This window comes from Nothobranchius furzeri, chromosome 4, assembly GCF_043380555.1.
Source record: "Nothobranchius furzeri strain GRZ-AD chromosome 4, NfurGRZ-RIMD1, whole genome shotgun sequence".
Classification (NCBI taxonomy): Eukaryota; Metazoa; Chordata; class Actinopteri; order Cyprinodontiformes; family Nothobranchiidae; genus Nothobranchius; species Nothobranchius furzeri.
Window position 1 is genome coordinate 16,392,216 of NC_091744.1, and position 22,966 is coordinate 16,415,181.

The 22,966-nt window shown below is 41.3% G+C and overlaps 1 protein-coding gene across 1 annotated transcript in view; it reads right to left on the minus strand.

Moving 5' to 3' along the window:
- LOC107373155 (caskin-1) overlaps window positions 1-20,568 on the minus strand; it is a 65,820-nt gene extending 45,252 nt beyond the window's left edge. The window contains exons 1-2 of the mRNA XM_054737736.2: window positions 20,331-20,568; window positions 3,365-3,416 (exon numbers count right to left, since the gene is read on the minus strand). Coding sequence (XP_054593711.1) covers window positions 3,365-3,416; window positions 20,331-20,424 — 146 coding nt within the window. The 5' untranslated portion in view covers window positions 20,425-20,568. The remainder of the gene's footprint in view (window positions 1-3,364; window positions 3,417-20,330) is intronic.
- Window positions 20,569-22,966: the final 2,398 nt, after the last annotated feature.

Genomic DNA, 22,966 nt, shown 5'->3' on the forward strand with positions numbered 1-22,966 from the left:
GTCTATTTTCTATCGGCAGCTAATGCAGGAAATAGGGGTAAAAGACCATTTTCACGTCCAGCCTGCATGTTAAACTCAGAGTGACACATCATATTTAAAAAATAACAAGTAAAAATGGTTTCTTGGTGAACTTGCTCTTTAAAAAATAAACAAAAGGGTTATGCATGCAACACATTTACCTCAAATTGAGATGCATAAACATCTCAGAAAAAAAGACAAAATTTCAATAAATTATTTAAGTTATTGTTTCAAATATAATAGCTTTAGAATATAAAACAGCTTAATTTGCCTGTTACTGTTTCAACAAAAATATCTGCAAAAACTATTGAGAATAATGCATTTTTTTTAATGGTATATATAAACTGGAAGAGTGGCTAAAGCAGATCCCAGGAAAAACATCAGACATCTTAGTCTAGAAAAGTGCAGTTCTAGGAACAGCCTGATACTTAGCAGAACCTTCAAGCTCCCAGGCCTCTGGTAGAGGACCTGAGCTTTGAAGGATGAGACCACCCGCAGAGGGTGTGATGGGAATTTGTGGCGGGGTATATATATATATATATATATATAGAGAGAGAGAGAGAGCTCTGGACCCCATGTGACTCTCAGTTAATAGACGCCATATTGGCAGGTAAAAGAAGCTAAACAAACACGGATCTTAACCATGAACTGAACGGGATCGGCTTGGATTTTACTTCGTCTGAGTTTACTTCACACTTTAAAACCGAAGAAATCGTTTTATATAGTCAGAAATTAAATAGACTAAACATCTCCGACCCTTACCGTGTCCCTGGGATACTTTTTAAAAACGCCAGAAGCTGTCGGAGCGGACTTCTTACTGGACCTGGCCGGGGAACCCCTTGGGATTTACCCGGAGGAGCTGGCTCAGGCGGCTGGGGAGAGGGAAGTCTGGGACTCTCTACGCTACTGCCCCCACAACCCGACTCCGGATAAGCAGAAGAAAATGGATGGATGGATGGACAAATAACAGATTTACACGTAAGTAGTTTAAATAGAGTGCTGTGCTGTTTGAATGTATAAACTGAACGCCAAGAGAAATCACTAGTTTGATTTTTTTCCCCGTGAATAAAATAAATATGTCAGGCAGGAGCGTCTCAGGATCTGTCTGAGATCTGTCTCGGTGAGACAGATAATAACAATCCAAAGTGCTTTTTATGTGTGATCTGACAATTGATCAACCATTGCTTAGAAATTAAATACAGCTTAGCCGGTTAATTGCTGTGATCATAAAACACGTAAAAGGCAGCACGCAGAAACACGAGGCAACGTTTTACGTGACGTTTACTTGCTGCTATGAGCAGTGTTGGGCAAGTTACTTGAAAACTGTAATGCATTATTTATTACTTGTTACCCTCATTTTAAAGTAATTCATTACATTACAATATTACTGATTTTAAAATGTAAGGCATTACACTACTTTTGCATTACTTTAAGTTACTTTCACCAAAACAACTTCAATATGAATCTGGTAATCTGACGCTCAGTGAGCTCATGACATATATGTGGAAAGTGATGTGGTGTCTGAGCTAGGACTGCTGTTAAAAACAGATATAATATCAGTGCTTTAAAATGATTGTTTATTAAATAAAAGCAACAACAATCTGTACTCTCAGCGCGCTGCCATCTTATATTAACTGAGCAGGGAGTGAGGTGGTGGGGGCTCCAAGCCTATATTTGCCTTGGTCCCCAAATGCCTTGATACGGCCCTGGATGTGGGACTGACTTCTGGGGTGATCTGATTCTATCACATGTATAAATATTAAATGCTTATATATTATTGCTTTTCACTGGTAAAAATGATTATTGGGGATAAATCTACCTATTTTTTTCTTTTCAAGCACTTTGTTTTGTTTTGTTGATTTTATTTGAATAATTACCTGCTCTTTCTCTCTCTAACCTTCCTGCATGCTGCATGTTTTCTCCGTCTTCCAGAAAAAACTGTTTCCTAGACTTCCTACTTTCTAACGATCAGCCAAAGAGATCTTCACATGTGCGGCGCTCCAGCAGTAATGAGTTGAAATCACCGGGGCACAGATTATGAACTCAGCTGAGGCAAAGCCTGTCAGAAAAGCACAAAATACCAGAGAACATGCGCTGATATGAACGATCGCAAGTTAATTATTTTGTTTTAGTGGAGCGATTTTGTGAATGTTGCAGCGGCCGCGTGCAGGACGCAGCTGGAGTAGTTGAGCCGTTACCGCTGCGTCCTCTCTGCCCGCAAAGCTGAGTCCATAAATAACGTAATATATGCAGATACTGGATCTTTCGTCGGGTTTCCCGCAATTTGAATTTTTAAGGAACACATCTTGATTCTGGGTTTAAAAATGCATTGTAATTACCGCGTCACTGACAATTGTACCGAGTAAATATTACCATTTTCTTTCCCTGTAATGCCTTACATTACCACATTACAGCAAAAAGCAATGCATTACAGTAATTAATTACTTTTGTACCACATTACTCACAACACTGGCTATGAGTAATAAGACAGAAAAAGCCACGCCAAAATAAGTTTAGGAAGCCCACTAAGAATCGTAATAAAAGCATTTAAAATAAACACCAACACAGTTGAGGAAACGTTGGTTTAAGTACCTGATATGAAGTGGTCGCTGCATAAGCGAAAACCTTTACTCTCGGGATCCCACAGCTTCATTTTCGCCCGGTCACTAGCGCGTTTTATTACAATGATCCAACGTTTGCGGCGCTCCGGATCTTGGGGAATCCTGTAGATGGCTCATTCCTTATGTCGTCCGCGTCTGTTCTGCATCCTGGGGCACAACACGAATCTACCATATTTCCCGTTTGATTGAGTTTTCTGACATTAACAAATAGTCCAACTGCCGGCGCCGTTTCAATTTGAACTGTTGCATGCCGGGAGAAGTGGCGTCAACTCCCGGAGCTCTATACATACACATATATATGTATATATATATATATATATATGTATGTATATGTATATATATAAACTATGATTTATTACAAATGTATTAAAGTAATAAAAAAAGATGCTGCTGCACATCAAAAGTATCATCTACGGTGAGATGGTCATCTGCCTCCAGGGGTTTTCTGGTTACTGATCAGTGAGAGTGGCACTGTTAATGCACCGTCTTTAAGAAAGTTTTGGGAGGGAAAAATGAAGCTTTAGTGACATGATTGTGTGCACATGCTGAAAATATTTGTTATCCTTTATTTCCTTCTACACCTGTAAAAAATATCCTGTGTTGGAATTCTTTGCGTTTGGTTATAGCATTCCTGGATCTTAAAACAGGGAATGAGTAAGTAACTATACTAATACTAATGAAGTAAGGAAGGAACGGAAGTGATGAAACAAGGTTGATTCTCTCACCCGTCTGCATCCTGGATGTTGACGTTAACCCGCTTCGCGGCTCCAAGGAGCTCTGCAAAAGAAACAAAGTGCTTGAAATAAAAATAAAGAAAAGTCCAAGTATAAACACTCAATCAGTGGCAAATATGTGCAGTGCTTTTGTGCAGATTTCTAATAACTGACTCCCTGCTGATGGTGATAAAAACAACTTTTGTGACTTTGACAGTTTAAAAGTAACCATCTGCCTTTAAACTGTTTCAACAATAAACTGTTTTCAGAAGCGACAGCATGATGAAAATTAAAGACAAAATGGGAAACAACAGGTATATTTGTAAATCCTAGTTGTGGATTTTATTTGACAATGGTTAATTTAATGTATGTTTGAATGAATAGAAATTAGGATATTTAAAACTATTTGATCCGAAAGGCTCAAAGTAGCAGCCAAAGCTCTGAAACAAAAGCACATTTAGCTATTTAAACCTTTTCTCCCACATTTAACAAGTGAAGTTTTAAATTCTAAATTTTATTCAGTGCAAATTTAACTTCTCAGCTTTGCGTTTGCCATAATAACATTTTGGATAACAAAACGTAAAGATGGAGAGTGGCAAGAAGAAAATAAATGAAAGTACTTTTTGGACAAAATGTAAATTCATCCAAAGCACATTTTTGCAAAAGGTATTTATCCATCAGCAGGACAGACTAAGCACAAAACAAATGGAGCTGGGCTGAATAAACAAAAATGAAATTAACAACCAAACACAAATCAGGTGGCATAAAAAGCTGTCCAACAGAAACACGCATAGATAATAAACTCCAAAGCTTCAAATTTAACAGGCAGATATAAATATTTGTTCGTCCAACTTTAGTCATAAGAAGTCACATTAGAATTTTTGCTAAGATAAGATGCCATGTTTTTCTCTACAAATAGAACTGTTTAACTTGAGAGTAACAGTACGACTATATTTGGAGGTTTCATCCGGAAATTCCTTTGGATTAATGTTTTAGTTCATGCGATTTAATATTTGTTGCATTCATCAATCACTTTAACAAGAGTTTGTCTTTTTAAACCAAAAAATCTGAGTAAAAGCTGTTTTAATTTTAATTATTATAAATAAAATATGCGATGCAGAGTGTCAAAAATTGGGGGAGTTTTATCTACACTCTATGAATTAAAATGTTTTATTTACTTAACCATGTTAAATCATCTGGTTCAACTAAACGTAGTTGAATTTAAAAGAGTAAAATAAATTTATATTTAAGATACCAGTATGTGATGATGTATACTACTCTTTAAATTTAAAGCAACACTAAGGAGTTTTTAACACTTTAAGCTAATGCTTTCAAAATGGTTTCAGTGGTTGTTGAACCTTGGGCAACTTGACATTGGACAGCAATCTGTAGCCCTCTGGTGACCAGAAACTACACTTACCTGTTTTGTGGTTAGGGTAGGTTCACTAGGAGGAGGTTACTACCTGCTTTACGGCAATAGCTATTTACTGTGCCGGTAGCTCGTATAAAGGCTAGCACTTAGTGTTTTTTGTTTGCCAACCGTTAATAAAAAACACAAGGAGAAGGAACATTTTCACTGTTTTTGTTAGCATCGTGTAGGAGCCTAGAAGTCAAAGAGAGTTATGTCTTTGGAGATGAAGCAAAGAACTAAAACCAGAGTGAACATCTGGACGGCCTACGCTAGTTTGAGAAAGCTAATGGAGGCTACAAAATCACAGACTGATGGTGACCTGGCTTTGTTGCTGCTGAACTTGTAAGTTATAATATTTTTTGTCCAACAATGTGGATCTTTTTACTTCTTGGCTTCTTTTAGTACAATTGACTTGTGTTAGCATTAGCTTCTTGATAGCGCTAGCTTCAGCAGGCTGTGACAGAGTTCTTTACGATAGTTGTAATTTCACTTTCATCCAGTTGGACGGTGAAGCAGAAAACTTGGTTGAGTAAATTCAGCATTTCATTTCGTAGAGTGTACGTGACTATAACGTACAAGGTAGAATTTTTCTCATTAAAATGTTCTGTTAATCATACTTATTAGAAACTATAATCAGCCAAAAAATAAACATAACTGATCATTTATTCATACGAAAGAAATGTTCTAATAATTAATAAATTGCAAAGTTAGTGTTTCATTGATAGTGTATGAAACAACACTGATCTTTAAAAAGGAAACTGAAAACCCACTAACCAAGAAATTGACAGAAAATATTTGTTTGCTCTACCTTTTCCATTAAAATTTTTCCCCCTTGTTTTCAGCCAAACCCTTATAATCCACCAGCCATAATCCGTGGCTGTTCTGTAATCTGTGGAAAAGCTTCTCCCTCTCCCCACCGCACAATCGGCTCTTCATGCCTTCATCCTGCTCTCACACTCTAATTTTCCCTGTAATTTGCTAAAGAGCGTGTGCTGATTGAAGGTTTTGCTGGCCCTGTTGACATTCAGATTCTGACATCACTTTTCTTACAGGCGTAAATGTGTGTGTGTGTGTGTGTGTGTGTGTGTGTGTGTGTGTGTGTGTGTGTGTGTGTGTGTGTGTGTGTGTGTGTGTGTGTGTGTGTGTGTGAGAGAGAGAGAGAGAGAGAGAGAGAGAGAGAGAGAGAGAGAGAGAGAGAGAGTGTTTTTGTGCACGTTTAGGTTCCCCCTATCTATTTGGATTAAAAATAAGACCCAGACCATCCCCACCACCCTCTGGCTGATGATTAAAGGGATCTGTGCTTCTATCAGAGAATCACTGAACCATAGAAACTCCTAAAATCTCATTATTTTGGAGAAAAAATATTAAAATCCTGATATTTTAGGATTTAATTCCCAGCCATCTATTAACGCTGCTCCGTGAATTTGGCTCGTATCAGATTGAGATGGTGTTGAAATCATAGACGTTGAAATGTGTGATTTTCTTAATAATTGTGACCTTCAGCATCATGGAAACCTCAGCTAAGCTCAAAATGTTATTTTACAGATAAAACTAAACAAATGAGAACGTAAAAGGTAGAAAGCATTTAAGGCAAGGCAGCTTTGTTTTTATAGCACATTTCATACACAGAGGCAATTCAATGTGCTTTCCATTAGCTAGAATAGCATAAACATTAAAATCAACGTGACAGCAAAATTAAAATACATGCACACATTTAGAACTAATGAAATACACTAATTAATTAAAAATTTCAGAATCAGAAAAAAGACAAAGTGAAAGGGTGAGCAGTTACAGTGCAGAAGGTGCAGCATACGAAACAATCATTCAAAAGCGGATGAATACATGCAAGTTTTCAATTTTCAGTTAAAAGTTACTAGAGTTGGGGCACATTTGAGGTCATGAGGAAGCTGATTCCATCTGTGTGCAGCATAGTAGCTAAAAGCAGCTGTTTGCTTCTGACCTGGGGTTCTACCAGCTGACTGTTTCCTAAGGATCTCAGCCCTTCTGGGTGTATATGCAGTTAAAAAATATCCTACTGTTGAGATCTGGAGATCTGACAAGTATTCTGACCCCATGCCAAGAGTGATTTATAAACCAGTAGTAGTACTTTGAAATTGGTTTGTAACCAGTGTAGAGATTTAAGAACAGGAGTGATGTGCTCGACTCTCTTGGTTCTTGTTAAGACCCAAGAAGCAGCATTTGGCAGCAATAGTGGCCAATCAAGTATGTGAGCATCTAAACACTAATGATCTCTTTAAGGAATTTCAGTCTGGTTTTAGAGAGTATCACAGCACAGAAATCGTAGTAGTGAAAGTTACAAACGATATTCTCATGGCCTCAGATAAGAATCTTGTGTCTGTTCTAGTCTTGTTAGATCTCAGTGCTGCCTTTGACACAGTTGATCACAATGTTCTTTTGGAAAGACTTGGACATTTTGAAAGCATCAAAGGAACAGCGCTAGGCTGGTTTAAATCCTACCTGTCTGACAAAGTTAATTTTGTTAATGTACATGATAAATTTTCTTCATACTCCAGGGTTACTTGTGGAGTACCACAGGGTTCAGTGCTTGGACCAATTCTTTTTACTATATATATGCTCCCAATTGGTAAAATCATTAGACAGCATGGGATAAACTTCCACTCTTATGCTGAGGATACTCATTTATATTTATCCATTAATGCTGATGAAACTGATTGGTTACGTAGATTGCAGGCTTGTCTTGAGGACATAAAAAGTTGGATGACTCTAAACTTTCTGCTTTTAAATCTGGACAAGATTGAAATTCTCATCTTTGGACCGAAACTTTATAAATGGAAACTGCTTAGCCAATTACCTGACCTGAAGAACATTAAATTTGTCTCAGAGAACAAAGTAAGGAACCTTGGTGTTATTTTTGACCAGGACATTCAAATCCCAGGTTAAACATGTTTGTAGGATTTCCTTTTTCCACCTTTGGAATATTGCTAAGATAAGAAGCATCCTTTCCTGGAGTGATGCTGAAAAACTAGTTCATGCATTTATTACATCAAGACTGGATTACTGTAATTCATTACTCTCAGGAAGTCCACAGAATGTAGTTAAAAGTCTTCAGCTTGTCCAAAATGCTGCAGCTAGAGTTCTGATGAGAATTAAAAAGAGAGATCATATCTCTCCTGTCTTAGCTTCCCTACATTGGCTACCTGTTAAATTCAGAATAGATTTTAAGATCCTTCTTCTCACATATAAAGCTCTTAACAATCAAGCTCCATCATACATCGGTGACCTGATTGTTCCATATGTTCCTAACCGAGCATTTCGCTCTCAGACTGCAGGTTTACTGGTGGTTCCCAGAATTTCTAAAAATAGGATGGGAGGCAAATCTTTTACTTATCAGGCTCCTCTCTTGTGGAACCAGCTCCCAGCTTTAATCCGTGAGGCGGACACCTTTTCTACTTTTAACACCAGGCTTAAAACATTTTGTTTGATAGGGCCTATGGTCTCAACACCTTGAGATGACTCTTGTCATGATTTGGCACTATATCAATAAACTGAATTTAATTTAATTTAATTCTGAATAAACTGCAGTTACTTCACAGAATTTTTGGGAAAACCAGACAAACAATGATTGCAATAGTCCAGCCTGCTGGAGATGAATGCATAAATGAGCTTCTCTAGGTGTAGTCTGGACAAGAGACTTCTGAGCCTATCAAGGGAGACTTGGCCAGGATAGACAGCAGCAGATATATACATAAAAAATAAAATAAAATAAAATGATATATATATATATATATATATATATATATATATATAAATCACATGTACAAAAATCACACAGTCAAACCCAGGCAACATTAAAATACAGGAGATAGATGTAGGAGACTAATCACATGTACAAAAATCACACAGTCAAACCCAGGCAAAATGAAAATACAGGGGATAGATGTAGGAGACGATTTTCATGTTCAGTTTGCATGAAAAGCTCAGAGTGAATGATTATAATCAGAAATAACTGTTGAAAAATATATTTTCATCGTTCCACACCTTTAAGAGATCTGTCTAAATTTAAGCTGGAAGCACAGTTGAAGTTTGGAAAGTATCCTTTAACCATACACAACAGCATGGTGGTGGAGGGATGATGGTTTGGGCTTGTTTTGCAGCCACAGGAACCTGGGCACCTTGCAGTCATTGTCAACAATGACCTCTTAAATCGTAGACTGATGTATTGTTGAGTCAAATGTGAAGCCATCTGTCAGCCAGCTGGAGCTGGGCTAAACTGGGTCATGAAACAGAACAATTATACCAAGCACAGCAGCTAATCTGTAGCAGCACAACTGAAGTTAAGGACGTAAGGTGATCCAGATTCAATCTGAAACTTTAATTATAACACTAAATAAAATGTTCAAATTAAATTTGTTTTCATCATGAAATTTCCTCTTATGAACCTAGTTTTGTCTGATTCTCTCAGCTCATCAAAACTATGACAATAAATTTGTTAAACTTGTTATTTTTCCCCTCACTGAAGTGCCATCACTGTAACGTTTCTCTGTTGGTGTCTTTGGACATTGGTTCATTTTTTTAATTATCATAAAATTAGGCATAATGCTGCAATGGAGCTGTGGTTACCATGACAACTCCTCACTGTGCCATCCTCAGACTGTCAATCACTTGGCAGGCATTAACATGACCATGTTTTTTTCAATGTCACCATCAAGTTGTAACTGAACATCATCCCAGAATCGATCTGACCTGAGATCCTGTCGTTCACTTTGAATGTGAAGCTTAGCTGTGACTCTCCTGGCAGAAGAAGAAAACACCTTAGACTCCGCAAAGCTCAGAGGTGATGTGGATGGTTTCTCATGGGTTCTCATTACCAGAGAAGTTCTGAAGTCCAGTATCATTTAGAGACTAGTCCAACTAACTTAACTAAGGGTCACTGTATAATAGCTCAAAAAAGGTATGAGATTTAAGATTTCTTCTAAATTCAAACTACAGGATGATAAAACCCCTTAAGAACACACCCAGAGAAAATAGGAGCACTCAGTTCTGCAGCAGAGTGTTTGGACCCGACTGAGTCTTGATCTCAGCATAACAGAGTCAGTGTGGGATCACAAGAGGAGACAGATGATACAGAGACCAACCAAATCCACCCAAGAGCCGCAGCTAGATCAGAGATGATTGAGTCTCACACACACACACACATACACACACACACACACACACACACACACACACACACACACACACACATACACATACACACACACACACACACACACACACACACACACACACACACACACACACACACACACACACACACACAGAAGCTATATTTAACTCAGAACTGTGCTAGATCCATTTTGACCCCAGGATTTCAGAGTTGAGTTAATTTATGCCCAACTTCGACACAATAATGCATCCGGTTCATTAGCTGCTGCTCTCTCGAAGCTCTGATGGTTTAAAACAGCACCAAAGAGGTTTGTCTGATTAAACGTCTGTTTCTGTCTTCTATAGCACCGACCGTTCACAGATTACAAGCAGCGATAAAAGATGGCTCCCTGATTTCTGATGAAGGCCATTTCAGTGATTTGCTGCAAAACAGAAGAGATACAATTATGATAGGGCTGTTCTTATATCTCCTAGATAAGAGTTTGTTTTCAAACGTGTCAAAGATAAAAAAAATAAATTAACAAATTGTGTAGTTATTAAGGATAATTTGGCATGCAATTTTGCTTAAAAGTACCACTCTTTTGTTGCCTGAAGTGATTCAGTAGAGAGACTCGATGTTTGAACGTTGTGGATAAAAGCTGTGGTGTAATATTTCAGAACTAATACTATAAAGATGAGGACAGACCCGCTGAAATAATAGATTCTGACTATCAAAACAAAATCATCACAGACTTTACCTCCACGGCTTTAGCTGATTTCTGAATGCCAACGAGCTCTTTTAGCGTCCACAAGTGTTTGAAAAAGAATCAGCGCAGCCAGTTGCAGTCAGTGAATGAAGTAGTTATAATTTATTTTCAGTCAAAAACAATATTTGCAGCTCCTGAAAACCTTGACAGGGGAACCAAATGTTTGTTTTTGATGGTTGGTGCAGGATTTACTCCTTATATTCAGTGAGGCCTGGTGCCCTTGTTTTTAAAGACCAAGTTCACTGGTTTTTCATTTGCACATGTTTGCAGTGGTCCCGATAGTATAAATGAAATTAAGTCCATCTCTTGGGACGAAAGCTCTGTTTCATGAAGTAGAAGTGAGCAGAAGCAGAGGGGAGCAGACAACGACTCATATTTCCTGATATTCGGACATCTCACCTCTGACTGGCTAACAGCAACGCGACTCTACCACTGACTCTGTTTGCTCTGCAATGTTGATATTCTATCTCCACAAATACCACAAGCCTGAAGGAGTTCAACCATATTGTGGAGTTGCTAATGCTAACAGTTAGCTTCTACTAGCTGACACCTACTCTGCTAAATCAACAACAGCCATCCCTGTCGCGAGCCAAGAAGGGAGAGTCCATGAATGCTAATTCTAATGTGATGTAGAGCTGACTGGCTTTTTTAAACCCACTCCAACCCCATTTTCTATTCATGGCTAGTGCAGGAAATAGGGGTAGAAGACCATTTTCATGTTCAGCCTGCAGGTCAGCCTGAGAGTGACTGACAAATAAAAAAACTTGGTGAGCTTGGTCTTTAAAGACAACCACGAACTTTGTTTTTTTTAAATGAGACTCAAAAAATATTCAACATTCAGCCATTTGTTTAAAACACATGTAGACACCAACAGATTAAACTTAAACATGGTTGATCCGTGACACAAACAAAACATGGACAGTCAGTCAGCACTTCTACGCAAGCCCGGCTGCCAAAGCAGAGCATCAGTACCCGTGAAAATGTGATTCTTCATGACAACAGTGTTTAGAAATTAAACTATATGGAAACATTTTGTCATAAAAGTATGTGAAGGTGATAAATGAAATTATTTACATGCATCATATACACCACCATTGTGTTTTGCCCTCATTCTGTGTTCTTGTCTTGACTTGTTAAAGCACTTCCACAAAACAGGTGTGACTTTTGTCATCCACGGGGGAGGAAGTGTGTGCTTATCGGAAACCATGACTAAATAAATGCATGCTTCCAAAGTGAACTATGACAAAATAATTTAAGCCTATTTGGCCAGAAATATTGTTTTTCCAACTTTTGACAAACTCAACATAGAAATTTGATTAACTGAACATCATACATTCATGTTCATTTTAAGACTATTGATTAATTTATATTTCAGTGACTGTAAACCAATACAGTTCTATCACAAAGTGTTTTATGTTGAGTAGAAGATGTTTAGCGTCAGATAAATCAGAAACAACATAGAAAGTCATGACGGTTCAAAATATGATCAGAATTGCCTATAGGCAAAGATCTGCCATTTTATGAGCATCCGTAGCCGTGATTTAAAGTTTACCAAACACTAAACATGTACTCTACCTGTCACGTTTATGATTTTAGCAAGACCATATCTGAGCTATTATGTCTTAATTTCATAGATTATTGTAAAAATAAACAAAAACCGTCTACTAGAATTCAAGGAGGTTTTGTTTTTCAGTTTCAAAGATCAACATAAAAATGCTGAGAAAACAGGTTATATTTCATGTTTTTACTATGGAAAATTCTACCAAAAGGTGGATTGCTGTTGCAGAGACGTGACATTGCATGGTCATCGGGGGCAGTTCCTGTGGAGTGACAGACCGGGGTGGTGGTCCCCATCTTTAAGAAGGGTGACCTGAGGGTGTGTTCCAACTACAGGAGGATCACACTCCTCAGCGTCCCTGGAAAGGTCTACTCCAAGGTACTGGAGAGGAGGGTCCTATCGATAGTTGAATCCCAGATTGAGGAGGAGCAATGTGGTTTTCGTCCTGGCCATGGAACTGTGGACCAGCTTTATACCCTTGCAAGGGTGATGGACGGGGCATGGGAGTTTGTCCAACCAATCCACATGTGTTTTGTGGATTTGGAGAAGGCTTATGACCGTGTCCCCAGGGGCACCCTGTGGGGGACGCTCCAGGAGTATGGGGTGGGTGGCTTTCTGTTAAGGGCCATTCAGTCCCTTTACCAGAGGAGCGTGAGTTTGCTCCGCATAGCCGGTAGTAAGTCGGACCTGTTCCCGGTGAGGGTTGGACTCCGCCAGGGCTGCCCTTTGTCACCGGTTCTGTTCATTACCTTTATGGACAGAATTTCTAGGCACAGCCGTGGTGTGGAGTGTGTCGAGTCTGGTGGCAGGAGAATCGCGTCTGTGCTTTTTGCGGATGATGTGGTCCTCCTAGCTTCATCCAGCTCTGACCTTCAGCTCTTGCTGGGTAGGTTCGTGGCCGAGTGTGAAGCGGCTGGGATGAGGATCAGCACCTCCAAATCTGAGACCATGGTTCTCGACCGGAAAAAGGTGGCTTGCCAACTCCGGGTCGGGGGAGAGGTCCTACCTCAAGTGGAGGAGTTTAAGTATCTTGGGGTCTTGTTCATGAGTGAGGGTATGAGGGATCGGGAGATCGACAGGCGGATTGGTTCAGCATCTGCAGTGATGCGGACGCTGAGCCGATCTGTCGTGGTAAAGAGGGAGCTGAGCCAGAAAGCCAGGCTCTCGATTTACCGGTCAATCTACGTCCCAATCCTCACCTATGGTCATTAGCTTTGGGTAATGACCAAAAGAATGAGATCGCGGATACAAGCGGCCAAAATGAGTTTCCTCCGTAAGGTGGACGGGCTCAGCCTTAGAGATAAGGTGAGGAGCTCGGACATTCGGATTGAAAGGAGTCAGTTGAGGTGGTTTGGGCATCTGGTCAGGATGCCTCCTGGGGAGGTGTTTCAGGCATGTCCTGCCGGCAGGAGGCCCCCGGGTCGACCCAAGACACGTTGGAGGGGTTACATCTCCAATCTGGTCTGGGAACGCCTTGGGGTCCTGCCGGAGGAGCTGGTGGAGGTGGCTGGGAAGAGGACGGTCTGGAGCTCCCTAGTTGGGATGCTGCCCCCACGACCCAGACCCGGATAAGCGGGGGAAGACGACGATGACGGTAGATTGCTGTTCATCGAGGTTAAATTAAAGGTTGTCTCGGGACATAAAGTTTGTTTATTAACTAAAAGTTAATGGACAGAATTTCTAGGTGCAGCCGTGGTGTGGAGTGTGTCGAGTTTGGTGGCAGGAGAATCTCGTCTCTGCTTTTTGCGGACGATGTGGTCCTCCTAGCTTCATCCAGCTCTGACCTTCAGCTCTTGCTGGGGAGGTTCGCGGCCGAGTGTGAAGCGGCTGGGATGAGGGTCAGCACCTCCAAATCTGAGACCATGGTTCTCAACCGGAAAAGGGTGACTTGCCAACTCCGGGTCGGGGGAGAGGTCCTACCTCAAGTGGAGGAGTTTAAGTATCTTAGGGTCTTGTTCACAAGTGAGGGTAGGAGGGATCGGGAGATCGACAGGCGGATTGGTTCAGCGTCTGTAGTGATGCGGACGCTGAGCCGATCTGTCGTGGTGAAGAGGGAGCTGAGCCAGAAAGCCATACTCTCGATTTACCGGTGTAACGTGAGGAAATATGGGTTTTCTGTGCCAAAGGTTTCATTTGACTTGGCTGGGTCAAAGCTGGGTCGCTGAGAACTTTCACCCACAGATTAAGACCTGAACGCCATCGAGTCTGGGAGAAACCATAACACCTGCAGTGCCAGAAGATGTGTTCTCATGGAAAAGCTAGTCATAACATAACAAAGTCTTAAACTTCCTTTCCTTTATTTTAAGTTGTTAAATGATCAGTATTATCACTTTGCTCATTATAAATGTGTTTTAATCAAATGAATGATTATTATGCTTTGGGTAATCATAATAACTAATGAATCAATGCTTAATTAAATAATGTTTGAAGATGTTATAATGACCTTCACACACACACACTCTCTCACAGTAAACTCCAAAACACATTTGCTCTGACGCACAAGTTTTGCTTTGAGAAGAGAAAGGCTTTTGGTAAGTTTTCCGTTCATGATTCAGTTCGGTGTTGGTCAATGAGAGAGGGCGGACATGTTGAACACACACACGGGGAAGGGAGCCTGCGGCTCCTCCCCCCCCCGCTATTCCTGCCAAGCCAGACGGGAATAGCCGAATTGCAACCGCTAACGCAGACTCGTCCAGAGTCTTTGATTTTCTGAGTAATTAAACTTAAGAAAGCGCATCTGCAAACGCTTCATCATCACGTGTACAGAGGTCATCTCTGGACCGGGTCGCAGCACACCTTTGTCTTCTCTGCCAGCCAAGGTGTCACCCCTGGATGAAACGTCGTCTTTTGACGTCCCGTGTCTAAAAGAGGCTCTTAAAACGGTGAGGCAGTCCACGAGAGATAGCGTTTGATGCATTTTTTCCAACAAAACCTAAGTTTATTCAAACCATCACTTTTCACTCAGGCATCTGTTTCTTCCTGAAGCAAAATCAGACGCACACACGCATTCATATCACCTCATTTTCAATTTTCACACATTCAACACAAGGTCTATTTGAGCAAGTTTAAAATATCAACTGTTAAAGATTGTTCAACAAAGTTGCCAATGTTGATTGTTATTTCCTATGCTTGTCATTTCAAAATCATTAGTTTAATTTGAAGAATTAAATCTTTTAACTTTCAAACTTGTCTCTTCATTGAACTGAAACACAGACCCACGGATATTATCGACAGTTTATCGATGAAAACAACCTTTGAGTCTTCTCAATTCTATAAAATTTGATTATTAATTTATTAAAATTAATATCTCAAATTAATATGTAGAATGGTTCCTCTTTCATAAAAGAGCATAAACCATTACTCTACATAATTGGCAGAGCCTACCCAGGTTCACTACATTTTGGCGAGCTAATCCAGACTTCTATATCTGCGATATATCCGATTTATTTCATCTAAAAGCTAATTTTTAACAAAATTACGCATTTTCTCTGTGTTTCACTTTGATGTCTTATTTTGAAAAACCGGAAGTTATTCCGCACTGAAATCACTCTTCCGGGAGACGTCCAAATGAAACCTTTGGCACAGAAAACCCATATTTCCTCACGTTACACCGGTCAATATACGTCCCAATCTTCACCTATGGTCATGAGCTTTGGGTAATGACCGAAAGAACGAGATTGCGGATACAAGCGGCCGAAATGAGTTTCCTCCGTAGGGTGGCCGGGCTCAGCCTTAGAGATAGGGTGAGGAGCTCGGACATTCGGGAGGGACTCGGAGTAGAACCGCTGCTCCTCCGGATCGAAAGGAGCCAGTTGAGGTGGTTTGGGCATCTGGTCAGGATGCCTCCTGGACGCCTCCCTGGGGAGGTGTTTCGGGCATGTCCTGCCGGCAGGAGGCCCCCGGGTCGACCCAGGACACGTTGGAGAGGTTACATCTCCAATCTGGTCCGGGAACGCCTTGGGGTCCTGCCGGAGGAGCTGGTGGAGGTGACCGGGGAGAGGACGGTCTGGAGCTCCCTAGTTGGGATGCTGCCCCGTGACCCGGACCCGGATAAGCGGAGGAAGACGACGACGACGGTAGATTGCTGTTCATCAAGGTTAAATTAAAGGTTGTCTCGGGACATGAAGTTTGTTTATTAACTAAAAGTTTCACTGAGCTTCTGCTGAGGTTTAAGAGTGACACATCTCCTCTTATCACTTCACATCGCTTTAATTCTTCCCAGCCTCGACTCAAACTGTCCTGAATGTGAAATCAGTCATTTCAGCACAGGGTTGTTTTGGGGGATTTCCTCCAGCTGCTCGGTCCAAAAACGGAACCACCTTCGTGAATGGCTGTGTCACCACGCTGAGTACCCAGTGAGTCTACCTCCAGCTGTTCAGGGACGAGTGGATCAACTCCAACAAATGGGTGGATTCTTTTAGTCTTGAACTAAATACTCTTTGAATGAACCCCAGCTGTAACTGGGTGAGTTAATGTCTTGATCAACATACACCAATCAATCAATAATCGGCAAAAGAAGTTTTGGATGAAAAACCAGGCACCCACTCTTTTATCTTATATAATAAGGGTCTGTGTCAGAAATGACCTACGCATAATGACAAATGATGTAAGTTAACACCGTTTGAAAGCTCAAGATCTTATCTTGTTTCTAATTACTAACTCATCTCTTAGCATTCTGAACAGCCTCAATTTGGAGAAACCACTTATACATCCTTTAAGATCATGGAGCTAACAGCTAGTTTTAGTGCGGTGAAGATTAAACTGGATTAGTCACAAGATAAAACAGCTTTAATCTCCATTCATGTACCATTATTTTATCAACCTTAACACACCCATCCATCTCACGTGATACTGGTATTTTTGCCGAACAAGTAACTAGTAACAAGTCAGACTTGACCCTTGGATAAACTAGAGTAAGGACAGTCCAATAAATCGCTCTGTCATTTTTCACTATTTTTTACACCTCTAGCGATTTAACCTTCCTCTCACCCTCTTTCTAACCTTGAACCAGTTTCTCGTTCTAAATTTACCATTAACCGTGTTTGAGAGGAACGACACAACAAGAAACAACGTTTTGCATGTGCAAGTGGGTTAAGGTTAGGATGGGGGTGAGGGGAAAGTTAAATTGCAAGAGGGTAAAGGTCACAGTTCGCTAAAATCTCCATTTTACAGCGGGCGTCTGAAAAAGACGCTCTGGCACAGCGCGCCGCCGCCCAACGTGCTGGACCTCCCAATGCATCAGAAACAAACGCTTGGTCACCCATCGTCACTTTTCGTCGCTTTGGGTGTGCGAATGTGGATGCGACGGAGCAGAACAACAAAGATGGTGGTGAAATGGCTTTGGCATCAACTTTGGACTATTCTGACTTGGGGTTTTCTTTGAGTCAAGAGAAGATAGAGGTGCTTAAGTAATTTATTTAGAAATATAATGTATTTGAGCAGGGGCGGATTAAGGACTGAAGAAGATCTGGGGCTTAACACACACACACACACACACACGCGCGAGCGACACGCACTAGTCAACATCATATATATTTGTCTTGTACCACATAATTTTTAATCTGAAGCTACATATTAAGCATATTCAGGGCAGAGTATTGTTCCTGTTAGTGTTTAGTGTGAGATTATAATAAATATTCCCTTTCTTTCTCCAACAACTTTACCTGATAGTAAGCTAACTTTAGGCAAACCAGCAGCACAACAAATATTTTTAAATAAGACTCACAAACCTGAGTCAACACCAGTCTCATCAAAGCTGGGGTTCTATCGTTATACTTTTTGTCTAAAAAACGTCCTTATGTCCATCTTCACACATGTGTTTCAGGCAGAGAGTGTAGAAGAAGCCGGCTGCTGAAGGGCTTCTTCTTCAGTGGTGGAGGCTCAGGCAGGCTGTATACAAACTACTGCCAGCTGCTCCCTCTCTGTTGGACTTTGGTACTGCATGTTACATCCACGTTTGAGATCCGGGGCTTTTCATTAAAGATTCGGGGCTTGAGCCCAAGTAGCCTGGCCTAACGCCGTCCCTGTATTTGAGGTTTATTCGACAGGGTATGGTGGACTGCCCCATTGACTGACATCCGTTGTTTATTGTCCAATAACATGAGGAGACAGTTTGAAAGACAACAGTAGATCCTGCCCCTCAACTGAACTTTCCCGATGGGCCAAGGCAGACTATATTTTCACATTTATAGGATAGCTTGCCAGGCTAGTTTTATAAAATAAACAAAACACATTAATCATGGCAGTGTCGGAACTAGGGTTCAGCTCGTCTGTCCTTTTAGATGCAAATCCTGTTTCTCTAAACAGAGGCCATTCAGGAAGCTCTCCACAACTGATAGAAACACTCTTATCGTCCTGGGTAGCTGTCAGCTCGACTTTATCATAAATAATATACATGTTTGTTAATCCAACAGAATGTTACTGACACATTTCTGCAAACACCTAATTTCTAACCAATCTTTTTTTTTAATAATCAGCTAAGCTGAATGAAGGCAATCCTCTGGGAGTGGTCAGGGTCTGAAAATAAAAGGAAAGCAGCCAAAGTCCAAAAGGAAACTACAGACCTAAAAAACTGCTTGAATAAGAACTTTTTTCAAAGGTTAAAATTCTTGGAAGCAAAAACACAAATAAAAGAGAGAAGAATTGAGGCTTTTTCCACCATTTAGGGTGAAGCAGCTTTTGTTATAATAAAGCAGGTAAACATGTTTGCCACAATGTTGAAAGTGTGTGTTGTTGTCACTCCTAGAGCTGTGAAACGGAGCCAGCTTTACAGTCCCACGGTAACTACGACAGGCTGTGGAGTTAAGTGTTTGCACTTGCTCCTGTGCCCACCTCCATTTCTTTAATCCCCAACATCAATTTGTGCCATTTTGACAGCACCAACAACCACCCCCCCGACCTGCCACACTGCTGCTCTGAACTTCATTAGCATTCTATTAATAATACAAACACAGTCAGGCACATGACTAACACCCGATGTGTGAAGTGTGTGTGCTAGGGATTGTGTATTTGAGAAGGCAAAAATCCTCCAGCAGGGAAACCTGGCTTACTGTTTAATTATTCAAACATAAACCTGGACACACACACACACACACACACACACACACACACACACACACACACACACACACACACACACACACACACACCATCTCCACCTCCCTGCATCTACATCTCACTGTTTCACTCCTTTAATACTCCCTCAAAATCTTGCCCTCCTCCTTTATTTCTTTCACCCTCAACCTAACTCCTCCTCCACAGCGGCCTGAGCACTCACAGCTGATCCATTCTGGCATTTGAGGCAAAGCATTTTTCTTTTCCGTGGCACCACTGCAATGTTCAGAGACAAACATGCACACATGAGAGAAGGAGCAAAGAGGAGAGGTGACCAGAGGAGACAAGGGGACTCAAGGATGGGAGAGAGGGAGAGCAGAGAGGAAAGTGACAACGGAGGAGGAGAGAAACGCAGGGGGAGGAGGGGGCTTGTGGAGAAATGGGAGAGGAGGAAAGCAGTTTCAAGGCTGTAATTGAAATCTAATTATCACCTCAAGTCCCAGCTGAATCTGTGCAAGGATCCCATGAGCACTCGAGCATCACACTCGTGCTTGTATGAAAATCTCTGCACGTGTACGATCATCACATTTTTACCACTAACATCTGGCGTCTTCACACACCAATAATCCCACACACACACACTGTCCTGAGAGCAGTGCATTACCTTTTGTATACTTCAATGTCCCTCACACGCACGCACGCACATTTTCCGTGCATTCATCCAGCAGGCGCAAATAAAATAGCAGGAGATGGGGTGCATGACAAGCATCCCTAATTTCTAATTACATCCCGATGATTGCTCTGACACAAGTGCAACGTCATCACTAGGCACACTCAACGTCAAAACACATGCATGACCATGCACGCACGCAATCACTGAAACAGTTAGGTTAGATGGGATCACATTAGATTTGGAATGCACTGCCCTGACCTGGAAATGACGGTGTGTGTGTGTGTGTGTGTGTGTGTGTGTGTGTGTGTGTGTGTGTGTGTGTGTGTGTGTGTGTGTGTGTGTGTGTGTGTGTGTGTGTGTGTGTGTGAAGCAAGAGGATGGATACTCACTGGCTTTTCCTGGCCGTGGTCTCTGTAGGAGCCGCTGAGCTGTCAGTAGGTCCTCTGTCTTCACGGCCTGCAGCAGCTCCTGGTCCTTCCCCATGTCCCCTCCGTCCCACCCGGTCTGCTCGGTCCAGCTCTCTTCCTCTGAGCACACCTCTCCTCTTCCGTTAATCCGCTGCTACATCCTTCAGCCACTCCCGGCCTCCCGCTGGAGCTGGCGCGCAGAGGGATGGACGGATGCTCCCCGGGACTGGGATGCTCCGATTAGGCCACGAGTCCAGTGCAGATCCCGGTCTCTACACCTTCCTTCCACTCGGTGATCCACACAGCCAGACCGGACCGGGCTGGACGCGCTGTTGTACGGATGCGTTCTTGCTTGCAGGAACACTCGCGACAGATTCCACAGATTCTATCCGCGTGACGATTTCATCGGGTCTACGTGCATCCGTGCGTGAAAGCGGCGGAGCTTGTGTTACCACAAGAACCGCGCAGTTGAAACCCCACGAGCCCCCTACCCCAGTCCCCGTCCGCTGGTGTTTTGACGTGTCGCTGGCGCTCCTGCGGTGCTGGACCAGCTCGAGCTACATCCAGTGCGCGCGCTCGCAACACTGGGCGCGTCTGTCCACAATCATTTACCTTACGTAAAAAAGGGGTCACTATACGCAAGCTTGTCCAGCTGTTTTAATCCTTGTTTCCGCGCGTGAGGAAGCGAGTCATGACAGATAATTAATGTAGCTGGGATGAAAGAAGTAAACCGATCAGGCGCGCGTACTCAGACATCCTGGGGTGGATTCGTGTAATATCTAAAGGTTTTCATCTGATTGGCGTATATTTCATATAAATGGAGGGAATTTTGTTCACAATTTTTATTGTTTAATTATTTTATTTAAATAGCAAGTCACCCCCAGATAAACTTTTTTTTTTGCTGATAAACTAAATAAACGAGTGTCTAATCGTGCTGCAGACACGTGTCGTCAATAATTTGGCACTTCAGTGCATCTTAGTTAAAATTTAAATAGTCTGCCTAAAACTGGCAGTGTTGTGCCATTGACAGGTAAAAACTCTGCACTGTATTTTAATTTAAATCTGCCACCGCTATTGGCTAAGAAGTATGCTATGATGTAAACTGGTACATTATGATGTCACAATGCTGTTGTGAGCCTGTGTGTGTGTGTATTTGTTAGCAGCTCCGCCCTCTCGGTCTGCCAGGCAACAGCATTTGCTGCATTTTTCAAACATGAAGAGGGAGTAGGGTGACTTGCTCTTTAAGCAATTGTTCTAAAATCTTTAAAAAGTCAACTGTTCCTGACAGAAATTTGATCTTAATTTGAAGTGTCAGTGCTGGTATTACATCAACATGTTTAAGGCTAATGAGGAAAATATAAGCGCAAAACAAGAAAAGTGTGTGTGTGTAGTGTGTGCGCTCACTCGCGCGTCTGTTTCCTTGGTGCGGCGCTAATTAGACTGAGGGGCCATTGTCAGTCAGATTGAGGACAGGAAGTGGAACAGATGACGGAAGACGTGCAAGAAGAAAAGTACAAGTTGTACATGGAGTAGCCTACTGGGCTTGAATGATTACAAAGAATTGATCAGTTTTCAACACTGAATGCAGTGAAGAGCTGAATTCACTTAGAAATAATTTCAAGAACTGAGCTGCCACAAAACTATTGAAAACAGAAAAAAAAACATTCCCCAAAAGTTAGTATTTCTTACGAAATAGCTTGTTCTCATTTTTGCGCATTTTTATAATGAAATGTGTAAAGCTGCACAGCTTTTTTGGGAAAATCAGACAAAAGACCATTGTAATGATAGCTCAAATTTAAGAAGAAGAAAATATCATTTCTATAGCACCTCTCAAGATAAAAATCAAGAGGCGCTTCACAAACACAAAAAATGTAAAAATATAAAAAGCATTTAGAAAATGTTTAAAAATATTTTTAAAATGAGCAAAAAGAGACAATTGCGATAAAAAATGTTAAGAAAGAGAGAGAGAGTAGGAAAAAGGGAAATCAGTGGTTCCTGAGGAAGGTGGAATAGGTGGGGAGAGCAGAATAAAGAGAGTGGTGAAGAAGGTCATACAAAACTTTAATTATGGAACATTGTTAGTTCTTTTCCAAAATAACCCTAAAACAAAGATCTTGGTGTGTGTGTGTGTCTGTGTGTGTGTGCGTGTATACTGATACGGCAGACTGCAAGACAAAAGGTCTAAATGATCTCTTGAGCAAAAATCTGACTCATCATGCTCACTTCAGTTTAAAAAAGCATTAATGTTTTTCAGGCGTTAAGGGTATTTGCTCCAAACCGTACTTGTACCTGTTCTGTGGCCAATGGTGGCCAAATTTGAGTTGATAAATTCATGTCATTAACTAAATGCTAATCTCACAATAATGTGACGTCACAGGAAATGAGTCACTGGAGAGAGAAGCTTTATTGCACACCTCAAGGGGCAAACACGGATTGACAATGAGGAGCCGTTTATTAACAACTCTTGCAATCACTTGCTTGCCATTAACAATCTAATATCAGGCAGGTCAGCATGCACCCCCTTCTCTATCATGGTGATGAACAAATACCACCAAATATTGACAACAACAGAACTTGAAGGGTAATTAAAGAACAGGTATCCACTGAAACACAAAAAT